General features: G+C 41.0%; 1 protein-coding gene across 1 annotated transcript in view; it reads left to right on the forward strand.

Moving 5' to 3' along the window:
- Nucleotides 1–202: 202 nt before the first annotated feature.
- fbxw4 (F-box and WD repeat domain containing 4) overlaps nt 203–13,586 on the forward strand; it is a 38,738-nt gene continuing 25,354 nt past the window's right edge. Inside the window, exons 1-5 of the mRNA XM_030071384.1 lie at nt 203–563; nt 3,906–4,001; nt 5,194–5,379; nt 6,491–6,623; nt 6,852–6,937. Of these exons, the coding sequence (XP_029927244.1) occupies nt 379–563; nt 3,906–4,001; nt 5,194–5,379; nt 6,491–6,623; nt 6,852–6,937 (686 nt within the window). The 5' untranslated portion in view covers nt 203–378. The remainder of the gene's footprint in view (nt 564–3,905; nt 4,002–5,193; nt 5,380–6,490; nt 6,624–6,851; nt 6,938–13,586) is intronic.

The following is a 13,586-nucleotide window of genomic DNA, read 5'->3' on the forward strand; positions in this document are numbered from 1 at the left end:
TTTGTATTTTATTTTATTTTATTGTATGGGAAAACGTGACAAAATTACAAGAAGCGGCTTCATTGTGTTGCAGTTTTATTTTATTTTATTTTACATAAAAACAGCAGCAATTGAATTCTATGAGAAAACACGTGACGAAAATGCCAGAGGCTGCGTCATTACGTCGCAAAGCGTAGCGTCTGTCGTCATCGGCTGTCAGACGACTTCTGGAATGGCTTCCTGTATGTTCTATCTGGCAGCTCACTAAAAGATGGAATATAGTTTACTTCTTTTTAAACCTGTTTTTATTAACTACCACCACGACCGAGGCGACACACCGCCAAGGACAAAGGGCAGAGAGTGTAGAAAGAGCACAGAGAGCTTGTCAAAGCGCTCACAATGCTGTTATGCCAGCTGCCAGACGATATCCTCTACCATATCTTGTCATATTTGGACTACAAGTCTCTGAGTCGCCTCTCCCAAGTTTGCAAAACAACTTACCACTTTGTCAACCGAGACGCCGTGTGGAGGAAGATTGCCAAGGAGTTTTTAAACACTGGAATCACTCGAAATGGAAGAGACATGTAAGAGAATACTTTTCACAGACTGACAGACACTACAGATGTGTGACTGGAGCTAGCTAAACTGTTGTTTACCATCAGCCTTAAAGACCGCAGCTAGCCTAACGGTGACCTAGCCTGCCCCTGCTGTGTTGTGCTGCGACAGTAGAAGTACATGAGTTTGTTGTGGTGTATTTGTATCATGTGTGCCTGCTAACACTTTCAGCTAACTTTCTACAAATGCATTCCTCATTGTATACCTGCAGGGCACTGGGGGACACCAACAAACATTCAGTGCAAACTGTCAAAATAACAACACAAGCCTTCCACGTGGAAATATAACCTCATATTAGCTCTGCTGTTGACTGTTTTAACATTTGGCTTTGCAATAGGGCTGCACAATATGGACAAAATTCCATACCGCGATACTTATACCAGATATCACAATAGCGATATGATACACGATATGATTATTAAAAAACAGCATAATAGTACCAAGTGGATGTAGACAATGCAGTTACTTCACAAAGTATTTTATTCATCAGGACAGACCAATCACTGTCTAAAGCTGCATTAAAATAAATAAAACTAAATAAATGAAATCAGGATTAGGCTAACCCGAACCCTAAATTTGATTTTGTCCATATCGTTGCCTTTTGAGATACTAATACCTCTCCTGTTCATATTGAGATAACGATATGATAACAATATATCACTCAGCCCTACTTTACAGCAGGTCTTCTGCTAATGGTAAGGAATTGGCCTGGAGGAGTTTGTAATGCAGCACCACACCACCTTGTAGGAGAATTACATTGTTTTCAGTTTTTCCTCATGTTTGTGTTTTAGTAATGGCAGCTCAAGACAGGTATGAAGACATCATGGCTTTTTCTGATGCTCCCATGCAGCCCCGCCAGGTTTTTGGAAGTAGTTTTTCTCATTTCAAAGTGCCTGCCAACCATCTCTGCATCTGAAGGTCTTCATATTTTGGTTAGAAATTGGCCTGGAGGAGGTTGAATGACTCCACCTCCTTCAGCATGTAATGCAGCTCCACAGGTTGCTCACCTGCCTCTTCAAGTTAAACTGGTTTAGAAGAGGAAAATGCCGTCATTTTACGATTTGTGAAGAATTCCATTATTGACCACTTTTCTGCTTTTGTGGACACGTCAATCAGGGCAGACAAGAAAGGTGGGGTTAGGCCTAATTAACAGAGAGGAATAGAAATTTCAGAAATCAATTTGTGGTCCACCTATTATTGTATAGTATTGTGATCCCATAGACAGGTGTCATTATAAGGTAGGCAATGCCTGGAAAACAGTGATTTTTGCAGATGTTTTGTATAAAATTTCACTTTGGAATGCGTTCGCTTATTTCCTGCCATGGTGGAGGGCAACTCCCACCCCAACCCTGTCCTGTCCTGTTGGTAAGGTAAGCTTACCAACAGGACAGTGGACATCCAAGTGATACAAGTGTTTCTGGTGGTTCCTTTAACATACACAATATTGAGTGACAGTAGGCCACTAGCATTGTAAGATGACTGATATTTTATTAGACTTAGCAAGAGTTGTTAGTGTGTTGTTGTTTTTTTTTAATTTAAATATATTATCTCCTGCCTGTAACTCAATATATGTGATGTAGCCAGGTATACTGGACCTGTTTCAGGTGATGTATTCATCAACCTCACAGAACTTTTTAGCTGTCCAGACTCTCATCACCCACCACCTTGTATGAAAACAATCAAAATGGCCTCTGCACGTTTAAAACAGTGTTATTTCTGTATTATGTTTTGTGTCTGCCAGATTTAGCAGCATATCATTTAGGCTACCCATCAGCCTGTTTGGCCTAGAGAGAAGGTGGAAGCCCTGCTCGCTCACAAACCCAGCCTGACTGATTGGCCCAGAGCCACAGTGGCTTTCCAGTTTCCTCCCCTTCAGCCTTTTCCCCCAGTGGCAGAGTGAAACCAATGCTAATCCAACCCAGTGTCGCCTCAGAGATGGCAGGGAAGGCTGGTGTAATTGAAGTTGTCGGCCCCGCTGAGAGCGACAGGGCAGCACATCCTTCACATCCTCGCAGTGAGAGAGCTTCAAGCTGCTTCCTCCTGCTTTGTGTCCTCCCCGTCTGGCGTGGGGCTGCTGAACACATGTGAATGCATATGCTACTGTTCTGGATGAGTGTTGGCTGCTGCTGCTGCTCCCAGGCCCCTGACATCTCAGACTGGCTTTGCATCGCTGTCAGTAGCACTACATCACATGGCCTTTATGTGCTTTTTTCTTAACGTTTCTTTAACAGTGAGTGTTAGGCAAGTCACCTGGACCACTGCACTTATGATGGAGGGTCTTCCCTGACCACAGCAACATTAACAACAACAAAAAAAACTTGATCGTTGTTTATTAATTCATTAAATTCAGTAGTATTTTTGGAAATTAATTTTATTTTCAAGGGTGGAAACGTATCCCAGAGTTTCCCTATAATTGAATTGTCCAAGTTGTTATGAAGTCTGTTATGAAGTTAATCTCTTTCCACCACACAAATTTTAGCCAGCCTGTTATATTTCCTTGTTTTAGCTTTCAGCATTTCTGAATTGGCCCAACAATAAGATCCTCCTCTGTCCTCCACATCACCTCCTGAACGGTAACATTCCAGAATTACAGCCAAGCAGAGGAACTATGCTAAACATGTTTTAATTTGAAGCGTATTTAATGGTTGTTTAGTAGTGGTAATTTGCTCATGACTGGCTCTTGATTGCCAGCAGCTATCAACTTCATTCAAAGCTTCTCTGAAACTGCACATTTTTAATAAACACTGGCAAATATCATATTAATTGTGCAAGTGCAACATGAAAAAGCATCAAGTTTAAAAAATAGTAAAATCACTGGCTGTAAGCCTCAAACAAATAATCCAAAGTCAGCACAGCAGCAACAGAAAAAGTCCATTCAGAGCTTACTTTGTAGCTCAGAGACTGTAGTTTGACCACATGAAATGAACAAAATGTGTCCCCTTTTCCATTAATAAAAAACAAAACAAAACATTTTTTTTTCTGTTCAGTTTCGACAAGCAATCCACTGGTGTAGACGGAGGGAAGGAGGAACACTGTTGACACCCTTTAGTGGTCATGAATATAAATACTGTCTCAGTGTCTTTTTCATTCTGACAAGGCTAAAATTCTGGAGGAAATGCTGAATACCTCATTTAAAGATAAGAAATAATGAAACAAAAATATTGACAGTTTCAGTGCAACTGTATCGCTTTCATCTGCCTTCAAAAATCCATGCTTGTCAAACTCTCCTGTGGCCATAGATCTTGCGATTATTGTGTTGTGGTGTCTTTACTTGACGTTTTGTAATGTCCTCTAACGTCTTATATTTGCAGATACCCTCATATCCCACTGAAGGAGAGAGTGAAGATAGCTCAGAACTGGTACAACGGTGTCTGCAAAATCGCTGCTCCTATCAAATGGAAGATTAAGTAAGTGTGGGAGCTGCCTCCATCCTAATAGAAGCTAATCAGTTTGACCTTTTTACACCAATAAAGCCTGCAATGCAACACATAGAATGATAGGGATTTTACGTTTTTAACCAAGAACACATGCTTGGTAGAAATCGAATGATTTAAATGATTTTAGAGTTTCAGCTGCAGTTGCTCGGTGAGACAGAGCTTCTTTCACAAAGCTTCAGTTTATTTCTAGATTGTATGTATTAGGGATTCAATTTAAACCCAGCAGAGAAATTGGGTTGTTGCATGCAAGTAGAAATTTGCTCATCAAAGTATGAAAAAGGGTTTCAGTATTACGAGGTTATACAGCACAACAGCAGTACAGTGGAAAAAATGAGAACAAGAAAAAAAAACATGTTTGATCAATCATATTTTAAAAAATGAAATAGTTGGAGTGAAATAAATTTAAAAATGAAAACATACACTCAGTGGCCACTTCACCAGCTCCACTTGTGCAGCCTAATGCAGTTCAGGTCAACAGCTCTTCCATAAATTCTACCTTTTAACAAAGTTTACAATGTTGATTTTTGATGGAGAATGTGCAAATGTAATTCTGTGTTTATTATTGAGGTTGTAGTTTGCAGAGGTCTTATATTGAGAGGTGTTTCTAATTTTTTGGCCTTCCTATTTGTATACATTAAAGGGGGCAGAATATTGGAAACAGCTCTCAGTAAAGTGCAGTCCAGTCCAACAGCAGCACTAACTATGAGCTCAATGCCAAACATAGAAGTGAATTAATCCCTCTATTACTGTGACAACAAGACAACCTGAGTATTAAAGGCAGCAGAAAAGGATTTAGATTATATATATATTAGATTATACAAGTGGACCTAATAGAGTGGCCACTGAGTGAAGGTAATTCTGTATATAACATTGAAAAATTTTAAAAATGCTGGAATGTAAAGAAAACAAGAAGTCACAGCATATAGATAATGTGCAAACTGTGTGTCGTATTAACACGAATAGACTTGAACTTTCAGTTATCACTATTCTCATGATAACTTAAGCATCATTTTAAGAAAGCAGTGGTCGTACGATCGATGGTGGGATCTTCAGGCGTGATGACTTCAAAAGGATGTTTTATCTGGAATGCCTTTGCTCAGCTCATTTCGTGATTTATCAAAAGGGCAGAAAAATGAATGTGATGCCACATTCCTCATTTCAGATTGCTGCCGTGGTTGCAGCTGGACGGGGAAGTGCTGTTTCTGTCTCAGGCCGCAAACATCGGGGCGTACCACCTGCGGCAGGACAAGGGGAAGGTCCCGCGTAACCCCTTCGCCATCTACTCAGGTCACAACGGTGACGTCTGCCGCTTTGCTCTGACGGATTCTCACCTCATCAGTGGTGGAAGGTAGCCTGCACTCACGCTGTTAACCTAATGTGTGCTGGAATAAAATGTAAAAGCATTATTTTATTAAAGCTTTATGTACATCGTCATATTAGGGCCACTGTGGGAAGAAAAAAAAGATTACAGAGCAGGGGAGGAGGGGGGGAATATTCAGAGAAGAAAAACTTAGAAAACTTAGAAGCTGTAAATTTAAGTTTAACAAAATATTTACAAAATAAATTAATAAAGTCACAAATATGTGAGGAAAAAAGTTTTTCTCCTGCTGTGGGATTTTGTAACAGGGAAATCCTGGTGATTTTAGCCCAGAATAACAGTATTGTCATCAGCATCCAGGCAGAAAACATTAATGTGATTCTGGGCTAAAATCACCAGGATTTCTCTGTTACTCAAAGTAACACGATACACAGCAAGCGTTATTTTCCTGAATTTGTGAGGTTTTTTGGCACAGTGGCACTAATATGCTGTCATAATTATGTAAGCCCCAGAAGTGAACTGGCTATAGCCTACATTGAATGTGTCTGTCAGATTGACCAGAAAGTCATAAAATGGACATTCATTTGTATAGAAATATAGCAGATTGTTACTTTAAACCTTTATTTACTTCCATAAACAAGACTGCCTTTGGTTGGGAAGGAACCCTCAACGATATCAGTGTGGGAAACACTTATTAGTAGATTGATTAGTTAGTTAATCGGCAGAAAATTGTGAAAAAGTGATTATAATTGTAATAACTGAGTAATCTTTTGAGTCATTAATCAAGTAGAAATACCAAATATTTGCTGGTTACAGTTTCATTAATGGAAGGTTTTCTTGCATTTTTTTTTTTTTTTTTTTTTTTTTTTAATAAAATGAAAAATCTTGGGTTATTTTGGCTGCTAATCAGACTACTTAAGACCTTGTTTTGGCTGTGGTAACTTGTGATGTATTTCTCTGTGTTTTTGACATTTGATAGACAAAATTATTAAATGAACTATGAAAATAACCATTAGGTTCAGCCCTAGACAATGTGACAGGCAGATATCTGATTTTTAGTGAATGTTGGATATTGTCCTTCTATATTGGCAATGATGTTTGAAGCTAAGCCTGACGATAATTCCCCCTGTGTCTGTGTCAGCGATGGCAAAGTCATGGTGCACAGCAGGAGGAGTAACGTCTCAAAAGAGTTATCAGGTCACAACCAGGAAGTCAACTGCCTCGATGCCAGAGATAGACTCATCGTCAGCGGATCCAGAGACCGAACAGCACGGGTCAGATATATTGACGCATTCATTTTACTGTGTTCATGAACAAAACTCATTTCAGTTATGGTTTTCTGATGCAAAATGTTGTAATATTTACAGTTCAGTAGGCCACATTTTGTCCCATAAATGAAAACAAGAAATATAGTTCATTTCCATACTACGTGCAACATGTTGTATGTCCACATAGTATACAACATGTGCTTACTGGTGGCTTCTCTCTAATTTTACCTCTAGATTTGGACTTTGGATTCCAGCTGCCCCAAATACACGATTACCATGTATGACAGAGTGTGGTCTGTGGCTATTAATCCCACGCTGAGGTAAGCATTTGCTCACAACCACTGTCACCAGGGTTCAAAAATATAGACAGGCCCAAGGTTTATGTTTATAAATTTCAGCAGTGACTGGTCAGTCAGTCAGCTCCATCCATTACATTTGGCAACTGAGAGGTTAAACAGTCTGGCAAAATTTCAGAAAAATGTTTGACAGACAGTTTAAAGTGGTGAAAAGTTGTCTGAAATGTCTTAAAGTCATATTATGTAAACCTGAGTCTTCAAAAGGTCTTAAAGGGATAGTTTCACCCGTTCTCAAATAAATTAATACTATTTCACTCCCCCCTAGCTGTCATGTAGCACGCTAGGGGCATCATCTTCCTCTCATCATTACAGAGTGCCAAATACTGGCTGGCTGCAGGAGGCTAACAGTTAGCATTTGGAGCATCCAGCCAGTATCAAGCACTCAGTAACAATGAGAGGAAGAGAGCACCACTACTTTCTTACAGAACAGCTGGGGTTAAATGAAATAATATCACATTTTTCAAAATGAGTGAATGATACCTTTTAATATTTTTTTAAACCTTAATCTTCAGACTCCTTGCGTATAATTTGGCTATGTATGCCTTAATACAGATGATTGAAAAATACTTATACGTAAGATCAAAATTATGTCAAAGTGCCTGTTTTTTTTAGTGGTTTTGATTCCTCAGCCATGTTCACACTCTGACACTTAACTCTGTCACACCATTGATGACACACAAGCAGACAGAAGCAGAGGGCTGTAACAGTGTCCGCACTTTATCACCTGCAGAGAGGCAGGTGATCCATCCATCTGGCTACAGCCTGGAAACATCACGGTTCCAGGAGGTTTCCTACCTCTGGCCGCTCTTTAGAGCTCCACAGTTAATTAAAGCAAATTTAATCCCTGGTTACTATCATTTTGCATTTGCAAGATGTATCATTTTATTTATTTTTTTTCCAAATGCCATTTACTAGGTTATCATCTTTTGGAGGTAATAGTCTCAATAGGTTTTCTGCTGAGAACATTCATAACATCCTGGAGAGTTGGGTTTGCTCCCATCACCAACTACTGTGTGTGTGACCGCTCTGAAAGCGATATTTTCTCTTTGGTCAGAATATCAGATTAAAAGACAAAGAACGTCTCACCTCCTTTCTCATGGAGGTGAGACGTTCTTCAAAATAGCACTTGTCAAGGACCCGGTCTGGCAGCAGGTTTGAATTCCAAAGATTTTTTTTTCCGCAAGCACCTATATTTTCTTCTGGGCCCCCAAAAATTTCCCCAAAGGCGTCTGCCCTAAAGGTCTTCAGTGTGAGAAAAGCCCAGGAGGTTAACTTTCTGAGGACCTGGCACACTCAAGGGCCGACAAGGATTTGCCACAGAGTAACAAGGCAGCACTTACAGTCTCAGCCTGTCCAAGCCAGCACTCTAACACACACTTATTCAACCCTAACATACTCTTTCTCACCCACTCTCACATGCACACTTTACAGACCTGCTGCCCCCCACACATTAACCCACTCTCGTCTTTGTACTTCTATTCTTATGGGTATTCTCACAATCTGCATGACTTCCCAAACCTTCACAGCCATTAACATATACATCATATATTTACGTCCTTACCTTTAATCTTAACATAAGCCTAATTCTGACCAATATCTCAGTTCCTAGCAACAACCAGAACAAAAGCTCAAAGTGGTTCTCACAAGGATAGGAGTACAAGAACACACACTCACACACACACACACACACACACACACACAGTGGCCATGCCTGTCTCACCCAGGCCAAGGAGAGGCTCTAAGAGATCTGAGAGGAACGAGGCGATTATCCACATCATTAATTCTCCAATTTGCTGGCTGAAATAGCAGGCCGTGCCTCAGCCTGCCACCCCCCCCATAATGGAAACCTGCTCCTACCTCGCACTGACCAACGGCCTGGTTAATTAAAACTCCTCTGGAAACCAGGTGTCAACTCACTGATAAACCTATTAAAGCCCCTCCGCCCACTGCCAAGCAAGTCACCCCTCCATCCTAAGAAGGTGGTAGGTGCCAGCACACCGAAAGGAAAATGTTTTGAACGCCTTCTTCTTCTTCTTCTTCTTCTTCTTCTTCTTCTTTGCCTCTCACCTCAAAAGCGGAAGCTGCTAAGTCGATGAAAGCATAATCCATGCTATAGGATAAGGGAAGGTTAGAAACAATGTAGCTGTAGGCAGCTCCATACATTTGGCTGAGAGCTGGCTGGCAGGTGAACCGCAACTCACACTCCCTAACCAGCTCAGTCTGAATTAAAACACACCACTGTCTGGTGGGTTCACTGTAATATTGTGCCAATATTGGGCTTTCACCAAAAACAAGATACCAGTCAGTTAGTGTTCTCTCTGATATGATGCAGTTTGAAAATATGAAAATAGTCAAATATAAAGGTACTGAATATCTATTCAAAATAATGCTGATTGGCAGCTTGAATCCGACCACTATTTGATTTTGCCTTCAGAAACTCATACTGGTTGAACCCCAGCCTCCAGTGCATGCTCTAAAAGGTTTCCAGTCAGAGGGCTGATTCTCTTCCCAGATGTACCACAGCTCAAGACAGGTGTTGTAATTCACTCTCTTTAACAGTTTGTGGCATTTGTTTGCACCATGTGCCACTTTGGCAGAGTTTGCGAGATGTTTTAAGGTTAGTTTAGAGTGACAGAGGTAAATGGTGGCTGCCTGCACACCATGCCTTCTACCTCAGAACAGTGGGGAAGACTGGGAGAGCCCCTTGTGTTGTAAATGTAATTGTCCCTGCTTCACGCTTGAGAAATCTAAAGTGTAAAGAGAGAGGGGGATGGATAGCATGAGCTGTGCAGGTTACATTGCTAGGACGCGTTACTACCCACATATTCCTGCTTGACTTGCATTGGTGTGTAAGTAATGAGTGGAAAGTTACCATATATGTAAGATGTTAAAACAATATAATATAATTAAATAAGAAACTTGAGTTGAAGTTTATCCAGTGCAGCATCACTGGAAAGTCTTTAATCCAGTCTGTATACTCTAATTTCAGGCTCTTGTTATTTATTACTGGCTTGTCAGCATCAAATTCTGACCCCCAGAAACAAGCCCTGGTCTCAGTGAGTCTCACTTTGGGCTTCAGACCTCATTGGCATTGAGATTTAACTCTAAACACCTTTATGTTTTACTTATTAAGCAAGGAATTTGTGTGGCACCAGCACTTCCTTTCTCGTTGATTTATATTTTCTAAGGTGTAAAGACAATAGCATTTCATTAGAGTTCAGTGTCTTGTGATTGAGTGAGGGTTTATAGTGAATACAAGCAAGAACAAGCAAGTGATAGAGGCTCCAAGCACTGTGCTCTTTTCCTCCCCTTGCCTAAAATAATTTACAGTACCACCAAAACCTGTAAGCATGTGTGTCAGGACAAAGTGAGTGCTGTGTTGAGTAATGAGATGGCATTTGGTTCATGTGCTCAGTTGTTGAATTTCTCATGATTTTTGCTTGATATGTAACCTCCGTTTTAATAATAAAAACTACAAGATGCAATCTGGAGTCGGCACAGCAAACCTATGGCCAGTGCTCGTACCTCGCCTTAACCAACTCATATCACCACACTTGAGAAAACACAACTGATTTGAGACCTGATAATCCATAGATTTTAAAATTACCCCTCCGTCCACAATACACATACACATTGCAGTTACCTTGTGCCCCCCCACCCCACCCCTTCTCATCACCAGTGTTTCCATTACCATTTCTCTGTTGTTCCAGTGGATATCATCTCAAGGTCTGTTAGCGAGGTTTATTGTGGCGGCGGTGAAATGCCAAGGCAGGTGCAGGATGGAGACCTCCGTCCGCGCTCTCTGCCAGCATGGAAAAGAGATTGATCCCATCAGTGGACACTGGCCTTGGCCTTTTTTTCTCTCCCCCAGACTGCTTTTCTCAATCATATTTTCGTTTTTCCACAGCATATCGTGGGCTACAGTATTAGCCCACAGGCTGAGCTCATATCGAACAGGGGTATTGAAATATGACGAGGCACTCAAGTAGGTAGCAGGGTTCAAATAGGGTCGGTCAAGTGTTTCTCGTACAGTTGTGTTTTTGTGTTTCTGTTTTTGGCCATTTGCGGGGTAAATCATTGACTGATTATTGGACCAAGTGAGCTGTTTTCATTGGTAATTCTTTTTTTTTTTTTGTGTGTGTGTGTGTTTTACATTTGAGGTTGTGTGACCACTGGGGCTACTGTGTCTTGCCCTCTCTCTCTCTCTCTCTCTCTCCCTTATTATCTGCTGCCCTCTCTCTCTTTCTGTCTGCCCAGATGTAATGCTTGCCAGTTCAATTTTGGAATTCAGAATGGGAATTTTATTACAGAATCCTGAAATCTAAGTTTGTTGCATCTTAGGTAAAAACAAAATTTAAATTTTAGATTTGTTTTTGGAAAAAAAAATCTTTTTCAAACTCAGGATTGGACGCATTTAGCAATTCAGTGTTCTAATTCAAAATAGAAAAGATTTTTTTAATTCAAATTTTGTTCTATTGATGAATCATTATTTTTCTTTTATTTCTTTTAAAACTGAAAAAAAAATGCAGATTTGGTCTCTGGCACAGAACAGCAGTATTTTGAAATTCAGCAACATGACAATGTCTGTCACATAGAGGACTGGACCTGGTTCCTATTAGTCTGTAAATCCCTTGTCCTGCCCATGGTCCTGCCTCACTTTTGTGTTTATCAGAGAAATACCTTTGTGTCAGGACCAGATGTGCATTTTGGTCCACATTTTTAATCATATTTTAAAAAAAAAAAAATGCAGAATTTACCAAAGAAGCCTGAAATCTGAAATTTGCAGTGATACAATGGCAATAACTGACATTTTACAAAAGTGCAGCACATTTTCAGTTCTGCTATTTTCAGTTTTTTGAGTAGAACTTAAAAACTCCAGTTTTGTATGTTTGTTTCCTAAATCCTAAATTAAATGCTGTATGAAAAGGACACTTTCAGTTTGCTTGAAATTTCGCTTTAAATCATCTTGTGCTTGTTATGTGTAAGAAAAACAGCAGGAAAAGAAACTTTGAGAGCCATGACATTATCATATGAAGTAATTAACCATTCAGCAATTTTAATTATACCTTTCCAATAGAAATTGTGATCTGTGGTTTGTGTAAAATGTATCACTAAAGGTCAGCAGTGCACCAATGCAGAAAGGTCTCCACAGACACCAGTTTTGCAATGTCCACAATTATGCAAAATGCAGGGAGATTTATTGTCTGTGAATTTGAATGTTATTTATATTTATATGTTGTGCAGTACTGTAGCTGTAAAATGATACGCCAACACAAACCCAACTGGATTTGGTCCATTTAAACAGCAACCATGGCATGGGGGGAGATCAAACCAATGGCTCAACTTGATTCAGAATTCTAAAACCTGAGTATAGAATCTTACTGTCATATTGCTTCAAGAATATTACATGAAATTTACCTCCATTTTTAGTCCAATTTCTTGTTTCCATTTTGAAATAGACTATTATAGAGATACACATACCCTTATGTGTATGCCTCTCTCTCATTATTTCTCTGCTTGGCAAGAGAAAGTCTGTGATCCCAGGCAGTAGAATTAGTAGGAAGTGGGGCAGGTGGTTGGCTAATAGTTGACTGAGGTGTTTCCTGCAGACCCTGCTCTCAGTCAGACAAGACTGGACAGGTTGAAGTCTGGGCTGGGTGGCTTCACAGCGGCAGTGGCAGGTCAGCGCTCACACCAAGTATGGAGTCACGGCTGATAGGGTTTCCTGCTGGATGGGCTTGGCTTTGAGCCCAGTGGTCGGCTGGTCACTAGTCCCACTAATGGTTGTATTCCATGAATACAAGGTTTGGGTTTAATTTGGAGGATTAGGAAGGGTTGGGTTTGAATTGTTAGAGCTTTCATCAGGCTTTTTCCTGCTAGATTTTTTGATTGCAACAAGCTGCAGGTGGGTTTAAGTAGAAACATTGAAGTCCAAAACTACTATCACTATGACAAAGCATTGGTTTGCCTCTTCTTCACATTGTTTTGGCTTTGATGCCCACTTAACACCACGTAGCAGAGAGCCAGTTTCCCTGGTTGTTCCGTGCCAAATTGCTGCCAAACTAGATGGGTATCCTGACTTGGAGCCTGGGTGGGGGGTTGGCATGGAGAGATGGGTGGGCGGCGGGAGGGGTGGCTACACTGACCACTAGCACAGAAAAGGGGGGGCTGGGCAGAAGCCAGTGAAGGGAGAAGCTACCCTGAGGAGAGGTGAGAAAGGGGGGTCCTTTTCTGCTGGTTTGTTTTGTCTAGAATTCCTCAAGCACAACTACAAAGATGTTGCAGGGGCCAAAAGCGCTTTTGAAAGTCTCCAAAAGGAGAAAATGATTGTTGGATAAACCAGCCCCAATTCGCCACTTTCTCACCGCCAAGGGGGGGAGGTGACCTTTGACCCCCAGTATCAAAGTACAGGGCGACGCCATAACACCCACCCACCCAGCCAGCCAGCCAGCCAGCCAGCCAGCCAGCCAGCCCTCTCTGGCTGCACCCCACCCGCAAACCCCCCCCACACACCCAACCCCTACACACTCCAATTTCACCCCCACTGCTCTGCCCCACTCAACCGCAAGAAAAAGCCTGAAATTCATGTCTTTCTCTTTGGTCTCTCCCGGGC

The sequence above is a fragment of the Myripristis murdjan genome, chromosome 15 (assembly GCF_902150065.1).
Source record: "Myripristis murdjan chromosome 15, fMyrMur1.1, whole genome shotgun sequence".
Taxonomy (NCBI): Eukaryota; Metazoa; Chordata; class Actinopteri; order Holocentriformes; family Holocentridae; genus Myripristis; species Myripristis murdjan.